This window comes from Schistocerca gregaria, chromosome 1, assembly GCF_023897955.1.
Source record: "Schistocerca gregaria isolate iqSchGreg1 chromosome 1, iqSchGreg1.2, whole genome shotgun sequence".
Lineage (NCBI taxonomy): Eukaryota > Metazoa > Arthropoda > Insecta > Orthoptera > Acrididae > Schistocerca > Schistocerca gregaria.
The window spans coordinates 1,040,720,779-1,040,740,846 of record NC_064920.1 but is presented as its reverse complement, the minus strand read 5'-3'; the positions used below and the strand labels follow the sequence as shown (position 1 = coordinate 1,040,740,846).

At 43.9% G+C, this 20,068-nt stretch overlaps 1 protein-coding gene across 1 annotated transcript in view; it reads right to left on the bottom strand.

The window, feature by feature from the left end:
• Positions 1-20,068, bottom strand: part of LOC126279835 (solute carrier organic anion transporter family member 74D) — a 161,477-nt gene that overhangs the window by 31,327 nt on the left and 110,082 nt on the right. Inside the window, exons 2-3 of the mRNA XM_049979710.1 lie at positions 6,861-7,067; positions 1,652-1,885 (exon numbers count right to left, since the gene is read on the bottom strand). Coding sequence (XP_049835667.1) covers positions 1,652-1,885; positions 6,861-7,062 — 436 coding nt within the window. The 5' untranslated portion in view covers positions 7,063-7,067. The remainder of the gene's footprint in view (positions 1-1,651; positions 1,886-6,860; positions 7,068-20,068) is intronic.

The window sequence follows — 20,068 nt, the reverse complement described above, 5'->3', positions numbered from 1 at the left end:
CTCTTTTTTACCATCTCGCACTTCTTTCCCATCCCTCCCGCCAAGGGAAAATTTTTAGATAGCAGCAAGTCTTTTGATTTCGTTTGAAAATTCGTAGTATAACGATAGTCTTGTGACTAGCTGCTATCTTCCATGTCACAATAAACGTGCAGTAAGTCTAATTCCTGGATGTGTTAGCCTACTCTCAGATTGCTGCGTTGTTTCATGGTACATTTCTGTTGGCCTGTCAGGAAACTGTATCTACGAGGTATGTGAGAAAAGTATCGAGACCAACACTGCGAGCGATCTGGCAACGCCGTGTTTTTCTGCTTGTGTAGACCGCTGTGTTCATCCTTTTCAGATGCTCAGTCCACATGCTGTTCCAAAGTGCCATCAAGGAAGTTGTGATTTTGTTGTGTGTTCCTAAAATCGAATTCAGAGCAATGTTATGCTATGAAGTTTTGTGTTAAACTTCGCGAGGGTGACCTTTGAAAAGTTGAAACAGGCGTATCCTTTATCAATAGCTCAAGTTTTTCGCTGGTACAAATCATTTTTGAAAGGCGCTGAAGATGAATCTCACTCAGGGAGACCTTCAACTTCAAAAACCGACGAAAACCTCTAACGTATGAGATCATATCTACGTTCAACAACAAAGATTGTGGGAGAAATGTTAAACTTAAACCTTCCACCGTATATCAAATTCTGACTGAAGATTTGCACATGCGAAAGGTTTGTGCCAAAATGGTGCCGAAAAATTTCACAAATGAGCAAAAGGAGAATCTGAGAGACGTGTATGTTGATTTTCGTAAGAGGATTGGCGATGTCCACGAATGGTTCAGACGTGTGATCACAATTGATGAATCCTGAATTTCTGAATATGATCCTGAGACAAATTGGCAAAGTGTGGTGTGACGTACTGAGATATCTCCTCGACGGAAAAAAAAAGCTCGAACGAGCAGATCCTCCTCGACCGAAAAAAAGCTCGAACGAGCAGATCCTCCTCGACCGAAAAAAAGCTCGAACGAGCACATCAAAGATCAAAACAACGCTGATCTGCTGTTTTTGATAGTAGGGGTAAGAATTTTTTCCTCCAGGACAAACTGTCAATCAAGCTTTTTACAAAGATGTCCTTGAAATGTTCAGGAAAAGGGTGAATCGAGTGAGACCGGACCCTTCAGACAAGTGGATGCTGCATCATGACAACGCCCCAAGTCACATGGCCTTTTTGACCTGAAAAGGCATTCATGTTGTTGCACAGCCCCCCTATTCACCTGAGTCCTTGTGAATTTTATCTTTTCCCGAAACTGGAAAATGTATTAAGGGGATGTAATTTTGGGGCTCTGTAAAATATCCAAAAGACCGACAATTACAAGCCCTACCAGTTGAAGCCTCTCAACGCTGCTACCAAGACTGGGTGACTCTGCCGATGCATCGCTGCTGAAGGGAACTGCTTTGAATGGGACAATATTGCTGTTTGACTATAAATCTATGATAGATAAAAAAATCAGTCCACGCACTTCATATTCTAGGTCACTGAGAAAAGAACGAGGCTTCTGCTGTACTTGTACTGGCAAGTTGATATCAAAGTAGACGTTGAAACAGGCTATCTTTCACTGCCAGTTTCACGTGGTTCAAACAAATATGGCTGTGGTCAGCTACAGGGCTTGCTTACCACTGAGTGCAGACGTGTTGTAGAGCGCGCCGCCCTCCTGATATTCGAGAGTGAGTGCCAAGGCGTCGCCGCCGGCGCCGTAGATGACGTGAGGCAGCGCCAGCATGAAGCACGAGATGCCCGACAGCGCCACGCCCCACGCGATCCACACCGGCCGGTTGCCGCGGCCGCCGTAGTACGCCAGGAACAGCGACAGCAGGATCTGGCTCAGCTCGTTCCCCGTCATCATCAGACCTGCCGCCAGAAATGCAGCGAGTGGAGAAGTGAACGTCTGCTGAACTTAACATGACTTCCTTCTAGCCTCTCATTGGATATGTGCTACGAGTAGCGGTGTAAAACTACCGTAGGCTACCGCAGACTATCACAAGTGAGCGCAGACTACGGTAATAAACTTCGTCAGTTAAGATCGTAGCCGCGTTACCTGTACGTTAGGTGTGTTGCATACCTATCGGGCGTTACCTTCCATCGATCGCAGTGTTTACGTATGCGATCAGTGTATTACTAGATCCCTAGAAACCGGAAACAATGAACTGTTTCGAAACAGTGAGGCAATAGAAGGGGTCGCGTAACCTACAGTACATTTTTGTTCTTCATAGCCATCCTCCTGTCCGTTACTTAAAAATGAACAGTATTTGTATAAAAACTGAAACTGTCATTGTTTAATTCAAACTTTATTCGAAAATTGTTGATGTACAATGTCAAAAAGAGAGACGTCGGAATAAAAATTAAAAAAACAGATTTGTCATACAGTGCTACAAAATGCAATTTCCTAAAACAAAGATAAAATTAAAAAAAAATTGCTAAACAAAAACATATTAAACATCGCTTTAATACTTCCTGTTACAGGTACATGTTTCTGTTACTCATAAACAACTTTCGCATTTATCAGTTTCAGGAAAAGTCTTGCCTTTGATCATGACGAGCACCATTCTACTGAGTACAAAGTAACAACAATAATAATACAGCTTTTTGTGTTTGTACCTGTAAAATGCATTTGCAACAAAAGTAATTTCTTTGGTTGCATAAAAGCGCAGAAGTTTCTCGACCAACTAATTTTTGTTACTTATAAAATGTAATTTATATTCTGTAAATTTCTGTAGTTCTAATTATGTGTAAAACAAACCAACAAAAAAAAAACGAAAGAAGTCATTAGCTCCAATTTCCTCTCGTACACGTTTACTGACGTTTCATTCTCTACCAATGCTACCAATACTACCGGTGATCTTACCATTTACTGCGTCATTTATGTTTATTTACATTCTGTAAGGATATAAAATGCACAGAGGACTAACACTGAATGATTTGCAGGTCGTCTGCTCCCAGTTCCTCTCGTACATGTACACTGACATTTCTTTCTCTACCAATGCAACCAATACTACCGATAATCCTACCATTTACTGCGGCATTTATGTACTGTACCAAAACTACCGAACCGTAATTGTGGTAGAGCGCAACTGTAGCTCTGAGGAAAGGAGTCACAGGAGTATATTCCATGCTGCTACAATGTCTAGAACGAAGAGCTTGGCGTTTGGAGGTTGTAGTTCGATCTTTCCAGCTGCAAAGTATTAAGAAGATAAAAACGTCTGCCTTTATCTCGGAACGAATCACTCAAATATAAAATTACGCTAGTCGTAAAATCCAGTTAGCAAGTTGTGGAATTGAGACTAAATGAGGAACCGTCACAGTTCTGCTACACATCCGAACGGGCCACCTAAATTGTTCAGCTAGGACGTATTCTCTGCCAAATATCTAGTCGTTGGATATGTCCTGTTTGTTTTAAAAATCAAGAACGTAAGGTACATGTACGGCGCACATTCGTATCTATACCCGCTGAAAATGCGTTCAGTTTTACGTAGGAAAGCAACTATTTGCCTCTCGACTACACTTCTAAGGAAAAGCATTGTTAAGACTGTTTTAACGTTATCAAAATCTTTATACCAGGGGACCGGTATGTGCAGGGAACCTTGTGACGTCTTGGTGCACTAATGAATCATGCATTAATACACAGTACACAGTCACTATCTAGTTAATACTTCCATTTAATCTAGACGGGAGCGGCACTTTGTCTAGATCGATGATTACAGCTAGTGTATAACGTTGCATTATAAAGTAAACGCGTATTTACTTTCAACAGATAGTTACGCATTACGTGGCTTCTCACAAGAACTGCAATGTGTTGGCCATCTGGGGTATGCTAGACCTGAGTAAGAGTGCAAGTCATGACCACTGACAGTTAATCGTATTGTATAAGTCAGTTCTCTCGAAACTGTAATTACACATTTTCTACCTTCAAGGTTGAATGTATAAATAGCAACACACGTTCGGGATACCATTCCCTGGTCGGAACTGCTGTTGTTGTGTAGGTCGACATGATTTCATCTCTGGAAATCCTCTGTGTATCTGAAAAACGAAGTTACCACCTGCTGGAATTCTACATTATTATGTAGATCCAGCAGTAACGGAATCAATACGTCCATCGGTGGAAGGACACGGCGTAACATGCCCAAAAGGACCTTGTCTTGGAAAGGATTGCGAGGTTCGAGCTAACTTCAGGGGGTTTAACTGCTTTGTCCTCCACAGCCAGTACCAATTTCAATAAAATTCTTTTGAGTTTTACGCCGCGTTGTTATAAAAAACTAAGAACAGCTATTAGACCTACGTTTCGATTTGCAGCAGTTTTACTCTGAAATACACGAAGGCTTTAAAGTACTCCCGCAAAAAAACGAAAAAAAAAATCGGGCTCAAGTCGGGCGACTTGGGAGACAATGGTACTGGCGAGCCACAAGCGATACACTTGTCGAAGATTCGTGCTACGTTCTCCCTAATACCCATGTGAAAATGTCCCGGTGCATCATCAGGCATGTACTACATACCATTCTTTCACCTTAAGGAACATCATGAAAATAGAAATCGTCTATGAGCTTGTGTTGCAGGAAACGAAGGGAAGTCGGTCAGGTAGGTAAAATAGCCGTATCGGGGCAACCATTTGCTTCCGTACCTGTATTTACAAGGATTATTTGCATGTTTCATTGTCCTCTGCCTACTCCGTTATTTTGTACCTATTGCGTTGGTGTATAAGTTAGAAACGTTTTTATTTTGCATTGGTATTCCGGTTGCTATGGGTTCTTTTATCAAATCTCAATTTTTATTTGTAGTTCACTGTTGCCATTGGAATTTACGTTTTGTTGTTTGGAGACAGTGATCAGAGCTTTGGACGCTGGAAAGTGGAGTGCCAAGTGGAGAAATCGGAATATTTCCATATTCTTCTGTTTGAGTTAAATAGATCGGTAACAGCAGCGGAGAGAGCCAGAAACCTTTGCCCCACCTACAGGGATAACGCCTTTGGACAGAGCACGGTAAGAAAATGGTTTTATCGATTTAAGGAGGATCGTTCTGATGTTTGTGATTATCCGCTATCAGGAGGACATTCGGGGTTTGATTAAGATCGTTGAAATGCGTGAATCCACAATAGTCCACGTCAGTGTACGTGAGAACTGGCAAATATGATGAAATGTGATCATTACACCATCTTGTGACATTTGCAGGCAGTGGGGAAGGTTCAAATATTGGGTATATTTTGGTACCGCATGCTCTAAGCCAAAATCCCTCAAATCAGCGGGTGGCTATTTGTGCATCTCTGTCTGCACTTCGCTCGTGTAAGAAATGGTTCAAATGGCTCTGAGCACTATGGTACTTAACATCTGAGGTCATCAGTCCCCTAGAATTTAGAACTACTTAAACCTAACTAACCTAAGGACATCTCACACATCCATGTGCGGGGTAGGATTCGAACCTGCGACCGTAGCGGTCGCGCAGTTCCAGACTGAAGCGCCTAGAACCGCTCGGCCACACGGCAGGCAGCTCGTGTACAGCACCGACCATTCATATCGTTGCTGGTGGCGAGAAATAGTGTATTTCTGCTAACAGCAGTAAAAGAAACGAATGGTTGAGCCCAAACAAAGCAGCAACTCCTTGTACAAATAGCGGCACGCATCCACAAAATATAACGTTACGCGTCCGGTGAAACAGTGGCAGTGTGGTTTACTACGAATTGCTTCCCCGAGGAATAACCATCATACTGACATTTATTGTCAACAACTAAGACGTCTTGCAGATGCAGTTTTAGAACAACGACCAGGAAGATTGCGTGACGTGATGTTACTCCACGATAACGTCCGCCCTCTTTCTACTACAGTGACAAAAAACAGTATACTGGAAATGGGCTGGGAAATCATTCCGCACCCATCTTATTCATCTAATCTTGCGCTCTCAGATTTCACGTTTTCTCCTCTCTATCAAACAAACTTCAAGAACGCTGACACTGCGCTCCGAACATACCTTGAAGAGAACGAGATTTTCACTCTGCAGCGGAGTGTGCGCTGATATGAAACTTCCTGGCAGATTAAAACTGTGTGCCGGACCGAGACTCGAACTCGGGACATTTGCCTTTCGCGGGCAACTGCTCTACCAACTGAGCTACCCAAGCACGACTCACGTCCCGTCCTCACAGCCTTACTTCTCCCCGTACCTCGTCGCCCACCTTCAAAACTTAGAGAACTTGCCAGCGAAAGGCGAAGGTCCAGAGTTCGAGTCTCGGTCCGGCACACAGTTTTAATCTTCCAGGAAGTTTCACATCAGCGCACACTCTGCTGCAGAGTGAAAATCTCATTCTGGAAACATCCCCCAGGCTGTGGCTAAGCCATGTCTCCGCTATATCCTTTCTTTCAGGAGTGTTAGTTCTGCAAGTTTCGCAGGAGAATTTCTGTAAAGTTTGGGAGATGGGAGCCGAGTTACTGGCAGGAGTAAGGCTGTGAGGACGGGGGTGAGTCGTGCTTGGGTAGCTCAGTTGGTAGAGCACTTGCCCGCGAAAGGCAAAGGTCCCGAGTTCGAGTCTCGGTCGGGCACACAGTTTTAATCTGCCAGGAAGTTTCATACCTTGAAGAGTTCTTTGCCTCAAAACCACGTGGTTTATACAGTTGTGAAATCGAAAAGTTACCCCAGCGTTGGCAGACTGTTGTAAATAGTGCAGCAGAATATATTATTGATAACGAAAGTGTCTGTTATGTGTATCTGTTGTGTTTATTCAGCTTATGGAAAAACGCTAGGAACTTATGCACCAACCAAATATAATAACATAAAACCTCATATACTCAAGGATATGCGGACTTGAAACTGTCGTCGCTATGTGGTAGTGTCATTAGAGTCTCACCTGTGGTCTTGCTGGGGATCTTGAAGCGCTTCTCGAGCGTGGTGAGCGTGGCGACGAAGTACATGACGGCCATGGCCTGCGTGGTGCCCAGCAGTCCGTAGACGGCGAGGAAGGCGCGCGACGTGGCGAAGCGCGACAGCCACGCGGGCCGCAGCCAGGTGCCCAGACCGCACTCGCTGCTCATCTCGGCGCTCCGCGACATGGCCGCTGCGAACAACACACGTCGTCCTTCTTCACCTTATCTTGTCTACATACTGCATCTACACTTTCAGGCTGAGTCGCAAGTGAGGGAACGATTCCGAAGAGAGGTCGTCAAGAACTGTTTTTTTCTCCTCCTAGACTACTTACAAAATAAAAACAAAAATATCCATTTCACGAGACACTGAAGAACCGCAGCTCCACCAGGACTCGAACAACTACACGGCCGGGAAAAGATTAGTAAACCCTTTTTGAGGTTTCGAACTCAATATTTATTGTTGCAGCAGTGTATGTGGAGTACACGAAATGATAAAATTTACAGATCAATGGCACAAGCGGTTCTGAGGTACCGAGAATTGGCCCATGCTGAAACACCAGTATTAGTATATGATGTAGCCTCCCTGGGCAGCAGTGCAGACGTTGACTCTGGGATCCAGTCGATCGTACAGATGGCTAATAGTGTCCTGGGATACGTTATGCCACGTCTGTTAGACCTGTTCACGTATTTCTGTAAGAGTTGTTGGTTGATAAGTGACACAGTCACTTCTCGTCCCATCATATCCCACACGTGCTCGATTGGAGCCAAGTCTGGAAATGGTGGTGGCCAGGGCATTTGCTGCACGTCTTGCAGAGCACATGGGCTGTGTGTTCTTGAGCATTATCCTGTTGGAACGTCACATTACCTTCCTGTTGCAAGAACGACAGCAGAACGGGTCTAATAACATTCTGCACACACTGTGCACTGGTTAGCATCCCCTCTAGTAATACAAAGGACAACAGGAATTGCAGCTTATCGCACATGACACCATAAGGCCTGGTGGGGCCAGTGCATTTTGGATGAACACATTCTACGAGATAGCACCCACCAGTTCTACATCGTACGTGCAAACGACCATCACTTGCGTGCAGACAGAATCTGCTTTCATTAACGAAGATCAAGTTCACCCCCAGTAGCTCAGAAGTCAGCGCGACAGAATGTCAATCCTAAGGCCAAGGGTTCGATTCCCGGCTGGGTCGGAGATGTTCTCCGCTCAGGGACTGGGTGTTGTGTTGTCCTAATCATCATCATTTCATCCCCATCGACGCGCAAGTCGTCCAAGTGGCGTCAAATCGACAGACTTGCACCCGGCGAACGGTCTACTTGACAGGAGGCCCTAGTCACACGACATTTTATTTAACTAAGACCAAGGCGCGTCATTCCATCTTCCAAGTGATCCTCTCATGGCACCAGTCGAGCCGATCACGTCGATTCTGTGGCGTGAGTGCAGGGTGGGCTAGAGGTATGCGTTCCTGTATCCCCACTGCTAATAACCGGTTCGCAACGATTCGTATTGGCACATCTGGGCTCACAGGCCCTCTTATCTGTGCTATGGTATCTGTTCGATCTGTCACTGCTGCCCTCACAATACGACGGTCTGGCGGTCGTCTGTGTTGCATAGACATCCTGAATCCCGTGTAGCGGTATGAGAATGTTCATGTGACCACTGGTACCAGCATCGTTGCACAACCGACACAGCACGTCCAAACTGGCTGCCAATTCTCTGAAAGGACCATCCCGCCACTGCGAAGGCCACAATTTGATCCCTTTCAGACTCGCTCAGTTGGCTGTAGGAGGCACGAGTGCGTCTCCGTGGTATAGTGCCGGCTTGCTTCTGGCATTTGCACCACACTGAGCCTTCTAACTGTGAGTATTCCCTATTAAAGGGTAAACACAATTGGTGCACTGGTGGCTATGCCACTACCCTATCCGTTGGCAGACGACGTTGAAATCATTATCAGTAAATCTCCTATTCACCAGGTAACATATGCCATCATCGGGATCAAAATCGATGTCGTCTTCTCAGGTGTGTATCGTGTACTGAACCGGGGACCTAGAAACGACGGAGAGGCTTCGTCACTGCCATAGCCCTCAGTGGTGCACAACCCCACAACAGGCTTCAGCATTCCACTCACCCCACCGCCGACCCAAACAGAACGCAGGGTTATTGTGCGGTTCGGCCCCCATGTTTGCGTGTTAGAATAATTATGGTGTACGCGTTCTTGGACACAGTGTTTGCGCTTCAATCGCCGACATAATGTAACTGAGGTGAAATAAAGGGAACCAGCCTGCATTCACCGAGGCAGACGGAAGACCGCCTTAAAAACCATCCACAGGCTGGCCGGCACAACGGACCTCGACACTGATCCGCCGGGCGGATTCGTGCCGGGGAGCGGCACGACTTCCCGCCTAGGAAGCAGCGTGTTAGACCGCACTGTTAGCTGGGCGGGCTCTTCCCAGATGTACTAATATTTTTTCCAGCAGAGTATTTTGGCCTGCGCTCATATCATCAGTTCAGCCATCTTGTGTTCTGATGGACATTTTATGAGGGATAGTCATAAAGTTTTAATTTCACCTCGAAAAAATTAAGTTATGTAAGTAGCTTTTTGTTTAACAGATAATATGGGTACCGTTCTTTGCGAGTGCAATAAAAGTGTTATGTAGACCACACGTGTTTTGCTTTATTTCAACCCCAGAACACTAAAGGGGGAAATATATTACATTGCTAATAACCCATCGTAAATTCTACCATTCCGGTCCATCTTCAGGGGTCACTGTAACAATGCGGTTTTTCTTACAAATCTGCTTGCAAAGATTGTAAACAGTCCCCATGTTTTAAATTACTAGTATTAAACTCAGGACTTTTTTTTTGTTCTTAGTTCATTCCTAACGTTGGATGTATACATAGGTGTTCGATTGTAGCACACTGCATTCATGTGGAATATATTTTCGTTTTCATGTTGTGGTAGAGCCACTTACACTTCGCGTACCTTTTTTTTCTGTTTTTGATGTTGCGGAGTGCGATATCTTTTCTACTATGTTTTCTGTTGTGGAAGCGTCTACTCCCCCCCCCCCCTCTCTCTCTCTCTCTCTCTCTCTCTCTCTCTCTCTCTCTCTCTCTCTCTCTCTCTCTCTCTCTCTCACACACACACACACAGAGAGGCAGAGAGAGAAAGAGAGAGAGATTTCATTTATTTATCCCAGTCTAAAGAATACTAAGATATAGCATGAATAAAATTATATCTAATATTAATTACCAAATTAGAACCAGTCGGCCACCCCGGCCGGCAAAAATGAGTTACATTATCGCAATATTAGAAGACTTAACTACCTTTAATATCTAGTTTTGCTTCATCAGTTCGTAAATTCATTTACTTTTTGATTTATTCACTTGCAGTGCATTTGCTTCCATCCGGTGTGCCGAGCGCTGTTGGCAAACGGGGTGCACTCAGCCCTTCTGAGCAAACTGAGAATCTGCTTGACTGAGAAGTAGCGACACCGGTCTCAGAAACTGACATACGGCCGGGAGAGCGGTGTGCTGACGACATGCCCTTTCATATCCCCATCCAGTGACGCCTATCGTCTGAGGATGACACAGCGGCCTGTCAGTACCGTTGGGCCTTCATGGCCTGTTCGGGAGGAGTTTAATTTTGTTTTAGTGTATTTGCTTGCTGCCTGAATTTTCTGATTCGGTTTATAGTACAGAATCTGCTCCGGTCACAAGCCACATTCACATGTCAGTGATAGTATCTATATTAATATCAAGGGGACTTCTCTGCCGATGAAGCATTTAAATCAACGTGAAGGCCACGCACTTTGTAACGTCGTATGTTGTCTGCTGAAATTGCTGTTACGTAACTGTTCTTTTGCTGCTTTCTTTCTAGATGGATACATTGCGCATTTTGATAACACAAATGAAATGACTGGCAGTACTGGATATGATATTTTATCCATTGAATGTTGTGCGGGAGTGTCTCAGGCTTCCATCAACGGTTCGTTATATACACACAAATCATCTTTTATAATCGTGAGCTCTCGTATTCATCGTATTATGATTCAGCAAGACGCAGTTTTTGCTGAATGTGTTTACAACTTTCGGTTGTGTTGACGTGACTCATTACGAAGTGACAGATTCGTACAGTCTTCTCTCTCTCTCTCTCTCTCTCTCTCTCTTTCTCTTTCTCTCTCCCCCCCCCCCCCCTCACACACACACACATCTGCCTCCTTATCTACAACTATACTCCGCAATCCATCTTACGGTGTGTAGCGTAGGATACGTCGTGTGCTTGTGGCAGCCCCCACCCCCCCTTTTCTTTCTGTAGCGAGTGGTGTGCGTTAAGAACTAGTTAGCTTGAATATCTCTCCTTTAACGTTCATATTTTCGCGAGAAATTGTGTAGAACAAGCTATTTTTGTTAACTCTTCTTCAAATTTACCGTTTCCGAATTTTATCAGTAAAGCCCGTCACACACGAAGTAAAGTTCGCTACAACTTTACTAGATGGTGCACGTGACTGCCAGCTAACAGATGGGGGTGACGGCTACCTCGTAAACTGATCCTCTCACACGGTGTATGATTCGGAGCGGAAGCTAGCTGGCTGGCTTGACTCCATGAACGGCAAGGCGCCAGGCGAACTGCAGTATTTCTCAAACAATTGTAAAGAAACTATTGCCACATCTTAAAGCTTAATTTGTCATCCTCATGACGAACTACTCATCATTTCGTTAAGGGTCTTATTTATTGTGATATTTCAGGATTAAGTAAATTATTGAAAGGATTTCGAAAAGTTTGCAGTGGGTCATGTTTATTTTGATATTTCAGAATTAAGAAATCTACTGCAAGAATTTCGGGAGGTTTGCAGTGAAAAATAGAGGTCGCTATGAATTTGCGTTTGGTGCATGTTAGATCATATGCTGGCCATGACGAAAGAAGATTTTTGGCAAATGATAATACGCAAAGAGGAGAGTATTTCGCCATATGATTAATATGCGCAACTTCCGTATCTGGCTCTATATACAAACGACTAGAGATTTTTCAATGAAATAATTTATTATTTAAGCACAATCGATAGCTGGTGAAACAAGCATTTCTGTGGATTTGGAGCAATATAATTGAAGAAATTACAGTTTACTTTTAAATCGAGAATGGGCATTTTCATAAACTATTGAATTGTCTGTCCATCAACTGTTGCTTTAATAATACGCTGTTTCATGCTTCTGTCGCAATTTCAACCGTGTTAGAATATTAGTGAAATTTACATTCATAAACTCTGCTGATTTTTGGCAAAAGAAACAGATTTTAATATGGCAACAAGGCGACTTACGTACTGCTCAATTGGTTCAAATGGCTCTAAGCACTATGGGACTTAACATCTGAGGTCATCAGTCCCCTAGACTTAGAACTGCTTAAACCTAACTAACTTAAGGACATCACACACATCCATGCAGAAGGCAGGATTCGAACCTGCGACCGTAGCACGCATTACTCAAAACTCGTCACTGGTAATGTTTCCCTGACGTAAAATAAATGTATGATACGTCTCAGGGATCTCTTCCATTTACTCTATAAAGCCTACATTATCAAGGGCCCAGACTGAGGACCAATACTCATGTATTGATCGAATGAAGGTTTCATAAGCTACCCTCTTAGTCGCTGAACTACACTCCTGGAAATGGAAAAAAGAACACATTGACACCGGTGTGTCAGACCCACCATACTTGCTCCGGACACTGCGAGAGGGCTGTACAAGCAATGCTCACACGCACGGCACAGCGGACACACCAGGAACCTCGGTGTTGGCCGTCGAATGGCGCTAGCTGCGCAGCACTTTTGCACCGCCGCCGTCAGTTTCAGCCAGTTTGCCGTGGCATACGGAGCTCCATCGCAGTCTTTAACACTGGTAGCATGCCGCGACAGCGTGGACGTGAACCGTATGTGCAGTTGACGGACTTTGAGCGAGGGCATATAGTGGGCATGCGGGAGGCCGGGTGGACGTACCGCCGAATTGCTCAAGACGTGGGGCGTGAGGTCACCACAGTACATCGATGTTGTCGCCAGTGGTCGGCGGAAGGTGCACGTGCCCGTCGACCTGGGACCAGACCGCAGCGACGCACGGATGCACGCCAAGACCGTAGGATCCTACGCAGTGCCGTAGGGGACCGCACCGCCACTTCCCAGCAAATTAGGAACACTGTTGCTCCTGGGGTATCGGCGAGGACCATTCGCAACCTTCTCCATGAAGCTGGGCTACGGTCCCGCACACCGTTAGGCCGTCTTCCGCTCACGCCCCAACATCGTGCAGCCCGCCTCCAGTGGTGTCGCGACAGGCGTGAATGGAGGGACGAATGGAGACGTATCGTCTTCAGCGATGAGAGTCGCTTCTGCCTTGGTGCCAATGATGGTCGTATGCTTGTTTGGCGCCGTGCAGGTGAGCGCCACAATCAGGACTGCATACGACCGAGGCACACAGGGCCAACACCCGGCATCATGGTGTGGGGAGCGATCTCCTACACTGGCCGTACACCTCTGGTGATCGTCGAGGGGACACTGAATAGTGCACGGTACATCCAAACCGTCATCGAACCCATCGTTCTACCATTCCTAGATCGGCAAGGGAACTTGCTGTTCCAACAGGACAATGCACGTCCGCATGTATCCCGTGCCACCCAACGTGCTCTAGAAGGTGTAAGTCAACTACGCTGGCCAGCAAGATCTCCGGATCTGTCCCCCATTGAGCATGTTTGGGACTGGATGAAGCGTCGTCTCACGCGGTCTGCACATCCAGCACGAACGCTGGTCCAACTGAGGCGCCAGGTGGAAATGGCATGGCAAGCCGTTCCACAGGACTACATCCAGCATCTCTACGATCGTCTCCATGGGAGAATAGCAGCCTGCATTGCTGCGAAAGGTGGATATACACTGTACTAGTGCCGACATTGTGCATGCTCTGTTGCCTGTGTCTATGTGCCTGTGGTTCTGTCAGTGTGATCATGTGATGTATCTGACCCCAGGAATGTGTCAATAAAGTTTTCCCTTCCTGGGACAATGAATTCACGGTGTTCTTATTTCAATTTCCAGGAGTGTATGAGTACAAGTACACTTCCTGAGAATTCTTTCCATGAAGCTCTGTCTATCGTCTGTCTTTCCAACAAACAGTTTTACGAGGTCGTTCCACTTTAAATCATTCCTCAACGGATGTGACTATTTCCAGTTATTATTTCTCAATTTTATGATCAGCCAATTTTGGATTTTCCGACAGTTAATGCGTATACTCCGTTCATCATAGGAATAAAAATGACGTAAACAAACATAAACGCAATCATTGGTCAGAAGCCGTAGCACAAGTACACTGGTGTCGTTATGCTCTTTGAAGTAGGTCCTATTTATGCATTAGATGTATTATGACTAAGTTACTTTAAATGAAACTTTAAGATATTCTAATGTATTAGGTCATCAACGTTTTTCTTGATCACGCTTTTGTTATGTATTGTTTATTTCAAAAATCGTGTATAACTACAGCCTGTGCACTGTTGTGCTCTGATTGTCGCGCTGTTAATACGCGGTATGAAAACGGCTCTGGCTGCTTTCTGTTCCGTAGTGAAACACACGTGTGGAACACGGTAAAAAAAAGTGCCGTGAAATAGGTTGTTCTTAATGTTTGCCATTAAACATGCAGAGATTATTGGCTTTGAAGTTTTCCTAGGGACTCTGTTACATACAGTTGCTATAGAATTAAACGTTCGCCGGCCGCGGTGGTCTAGCGGTTCTAGGCGCGCAGTCCGGAACCGCGCCACTGCTACGGTCGCAGGTTCGAATCCTGCCTCGGGCATGGATGTGTGTGATGTCCTTAGGTTAGTTAGGTTTAAGTATTTCTAAGTTCTAGGGGACTGATGACCACAGTAGTTAAGTCCCATAGTGCTCAGAGCCATTTGAACCATTTTTTGAATTAAACGTTCGTTTATAGCGAAGTCGGTAGCATAGTAGCTTGAAATGTCAGTTACATGGTACACTGATTCAAGTCTCGCCTTGGTCAATTTCTTCTCGTTCAATTTGTAATACCTACATCTGGTAATTGTAAAATTCATCATTTTTTATGAATAATGCACGTGTTATTGTTTTTAATTACATATTGCACGTAGAATTCCGGTTTTCATTTGAAATATGAATTCTCAATTAACGATATTTTATGAAAGAATGTTAATAAAGATTGTTCAAATTAAGGAAACATAACAGTATAATTATTTAAGGCAAAAATGAAGTATCGTTGAAACATTAAAAACAATAATTTTCACAGCAACGAGCACACCATAGAAATCCTGCATTTTTACATTTGCCACTGTATCATTACAATATGAACCCAGCAGAATTGATCTGGAGCCAGGTTAAGGGATTTGGCCCGAGAGACTGTTAGGCTGCCATACGTACTGGAACTAAACGCACGCAGCTGCCAGACTTACTGGAACTAAACTAAGACCACGCAGCTTTTTCACATGTCACTGCCGAACGTTGGCGGGATGTAGAATAACACGTCATAAAATAAGAGGAGAAAATGCGGCGTCTGGGTGGCTTCGTGAATTCTGTGGTTGATCGACTCGTTATCAACGTAGCACATGGCAGTTTAAGTACTTAAATGTATTGAACGATTTCGGATAAGGAAGGAGCAGAGAGATTATCAGACCACGGACTGTGTTCAGTACCTTTACTGGCTCCCGTATTCAACAGTACGGTGAAATTCCTGTAGTGTGCTTGTGCATCACACGTAGCTCGCTCAGAACAATTACCCCGTGTGTAAGTTAGGAATTTTCATAATTCTTGTTTGTAATTAGAATACTGCTTCAGGGAGAACGTGAGCGTTTTATTCTTTCCGTCTGGTCACCACAGAAGCGCGTGTTAGTGCTGGAGTTTTGCCGAATATTATTTCAGTCTCTTTAAAAATTACATGACATTCGTAGCTATATTGTTTCTTTGCACATCTCTTTTTACGTCTGAACTGCAACTTCTCAAATCATTTCAGGCTAGTTGGATCGCTGGTTGGCCAGTGCTGTCCAAGTTTAATGCGCCGGTGAGGCTGTTATCCCGCACATTATCGCTCAGCCTGTGCGCTTGTAGCGCTACATAAAACGTATCCTTACGATCGTACTTGACTGTATTGGTCACAACTTAGCTTCCGCTCCACGTGAAGCGAAGTCCAATGAGATTCAAGCAAACGCGGAAGAATACATGGCGTAATGTTTACATCAGGTTTATTCTTATGATGAACAGAGTATAGTCCCTGCGCACTTTTTACGACTTTCCTACGGACAGAGTGATTCCCCCGAAGCGACGTAAATGACGCTGAAACAAGTGATTTAATGTAAAACACATGGCACTGTAAATGTCGTGGAATGCCCGAGAAGTGGATGACAAATGTTGAACATATGACGTCACCAGATGACGTAGCTCGCAATAAGCACAGTGGTTGAGCTTCTCGATCCTACCCTTGCCGTTAGGGAGCAGAGTTGCACTTCGCTGCGCTAGGCTACTCTCTTTTTTCCAACATCCTTCGTAAATGTGATCTGATGTAAATGCAGAAGTTACAAAATTATTGGCCTTGCTGTCTATTATAAGGAAAAAGGAAAGAAAAAATAGCGTGCCACCACGGAAGACTCGAGCCCTGAGCCCCACGCGCTAAAGTCGCGTACTTGCGAGTAGGCCCCGAGCCACATCAGATACTTGACTTGGGTTGGGAGGATGAGGTGCGACAGACCGATAAGCTCAATGGCTGCACTTGCGGCGAGGTACGGCACTTTTGGGGTCTTTCCCGATATTTGCGGCCCCGTGTGTGTTACATTAAATTACTTGTCTCATCTATGCCACTCCGAGGGTTTTTAAACGTTAATACGAATCACCCTGTATAACAGAGTCATCCGCCAAAAGCCTCAAGTAGCTTTCCATGTCATCCTCTCGGTCATTCATATACAGGATGTTTCAAAGTCTTTGCTACAAACGTCTAGGTGTGATAGATCGTCATGGGGAACAAGTTTTGTTAAACACAAAATGTTTACTGGATCTTCCCGGCGACGCTAAGAGTCCTTTAATATTCGACGATCCTGGGACGACGATATTTCACCAAACTAGCAGGGTCTACTAACCAGATATGCAGTGTACAACCTCGGCAGTAAACTGATAAAGTGATTTTCAACAAGAAAACCATGAGTTTCTCCAAGCGGAGAAAGATATTTTACAAGCGAATCAGGAAGTTTAATTTTGCCGGCCTACGCACTGTCGCCTCGGCATCAGAACCACGAATTATCTTAACGAATGCCTGGCGTCGCAGGGAAGAGTCAGCGAACATTTTGTCTCTACCAAAAGCTGTTCCCCACGATGTGATCTATCACTCCTAGGCGTTTAATGTGAAGGCTCTGAACCACTCTGTATACTGCGAACAGCTCCTTGGGATGAGATCATAGTCAATTTTGCTATCGAAAATTTCTTTTCATTAAGAATGACGTGGTGTGTTCTATTTGTCAGAAACTTTTCATTACAGTGACAGAGCTGGTCTGTCATTCCATGCGCTCGTATTTTGTTCGGTCTGAAGAAAGGGATATCTCGCAAAATTATACAATAGATTGACGGCATTGAAAGGACCAATAGTTGCGTGCACCTGCTCGATAATTCTTGATGAAAACGGGAGTGGCGTGAACATTTCTCCAATCATTTGGAACGCTTCTTTCCTTCAGAAACCTATGGTACATTACTACCAGAAGAGGAGCAAGTTTTTTCCATGTATTCTTTGCAGAATTGTATAGGAGCGTTTCAGGATCAGCCATCTTACCTCTGCTGTCCGATTTTAGTTAATATACTATCTCACCTTCACTTATCTCTATATATATCGTACGACGATGAAAAGAGGACCCGAAATGCTGTATTCTCTGGGAACAGTTTCGCAAAACGGAATTCAGTATTTCGGCTTCCTCTCTGTCATCCACCGTAACTGTACTAGCATGGTTTACTGAGATCAATACTTCTTAAGCTCCTTTTTGTCAGATCTGTACATAAAATTTTGTCTTTAAAGTAACATGTCTGTGAATATTCTTCAGAAACTCGATTCTATTTGGGTTTCATATAAGACAGTTACTGTTAGCAATTGGTTCCACGAGAGTTCTATTAGGAGCAACAGAGGTGAGTCATATATAAAATATAACTTTGTATTGAATTTACGTAGTACGGAGAGCTGCATCAAACCAATCTCTGGACGGAAGACCACAACATCAACATTGAATTTCTGGAGAATTAAATTTTATGGCATGTTTATTTGATGCACAAAAAACCTATTTGAAGTAGCGGTTTGAAATTTTTACAGATGTTCCAGGGTACTATTTGGAAGAAAGTAGACTACAGACTCTAACCTACTAATCACAGGAAGGAAAATACATACTGACTAATTATAAAAAAGTAATCTTAATTTTGTTTATCGGATGTAAACATTTCTAGAATAAAAACTTGTCCCTGAAGTGAAATGATTGTAGTCTGCTTTTTAATAGACATGTTGTTCATGTGTACTTGAAGTTTCACGTACATAAGTAAGATAGTCTGTGCATAGATTTCAAATATGGACCGGCATATAAAAAGCGTAATTTATTGATCTCGACAAAAAGTTGCAGTAAAGTCAACTTGAGAACTAATGTGATTAATTCTGTATCAAAATGTTCAGCAAGAAACACTCCTATAGTCTTGCAATTTTCTTTCTACTAAGAGTTAACGTTTTTTACTTAGAGCCGTGTAAACTGTATGGTTAAAAAATGGTCCAAATGGCTCTGAGCACTATGGGACTTAACATCGGAGGTCATCAATCCCCTATAACTTAGAACTACTTAAACCTAACTAACCTAAGGACATCACACACATCCATGCCCGAGGCAGGATTCGAATGTGCGACCGTAGCAGTCGCGCGGTTCCGGACTGAAACGCCTAGAACCGCCCAGATACACCGGCCGGCAAACTTTATGGATATTCTTGTCATTTTAAAAGACGTTCACAGACAAGTTACCTGAAACGATTAAGTGTACGTAGAGTAGGTACTAATAAGACAATTCACTCAAATCCCTTAGTAAAACTACGAAAACGTACACAACTAGAGTTGTTTCAGTGTCAGTCAACATTTTTTACTGAGCGCATTATGGATTGAGACTATAGTCATCGTATGGTCTGCTTAGCCACAATAAGATCTTCTGTCAGTAGTTTGGATTCTGTACTGCTTCTTGTGAAAGACGAATAGTAAGAGAGAAATAAGTGCAGTTTGTGAGCGTACAAGCTGTGGCGGGAGATTAGAGCGGTAGTTTCCCGCTGCAGAGCACGTGGCTAGCGGTTGCTACTGGGCCGTGGCGAGCGGCTGGCGTTTACGCAGCCTTTGAACAACCCGAGCGGACGTTTGGCAGCGGCGCATATGGCCGTGTCTGCACGCTTGGAGAAATTTATTTGGCAGAGAAAAGTTGATAAAAACAAAAGAAAGAGTGACACGAAGGTTGGCACTCATGGACAGAAAAATATGTAAAGCTAAATTGTCTAGACGCGCCACAAAAATATATAATAGTTTAAAAGTTATTGCTATCTTAAAAATTGTAAATTTATGAAAGTTCAAAAGCTAGTATCTCAGCAATGCTTTGGCCGCTTAATATGAACAAAATGTGTCTGGATGCGGCTAGTAGAACTGCATCGAGCAATCATAGCCGATTTAGTATAGTGTGTACCATTTCGAATGAGAGGTCGGAATATGGGATTCGACTGACAGAAACTGTGTTTTTGGTAATAAATAAATTTAAAGAAACTAAACTAGCGGCAGAATTCTAAAAGTTTAAAGAGTTAGATGAAAATTAAGTATGTATTTTTATTTGTTTCTTTATGTTTAGTATCAGAAATCTGGGAAAGGCAAAATCACGCCACAAGAACATTATTTGCGAAAAAACGGTGGCAAATACAAAAAATTGGACTTTAAATTGTTATTTGCCGGAAAATTTCCATATATTTCAATATATCATAATGTTTTTGTGCTTAGTTTTAGAATGTTCGTGATTTTTGTCGAACATTGTTTTTGAATTGGGCAGTCGTTTCGAGGGTGGAGAGGGTGTCCATCTTTGAGGACAGTTGGTTGTGAGCGTCGCTAAGAGCCGGACATGCGTCCATCTGGGGGTAGTAGTCGGTTGGTTACCACGTTC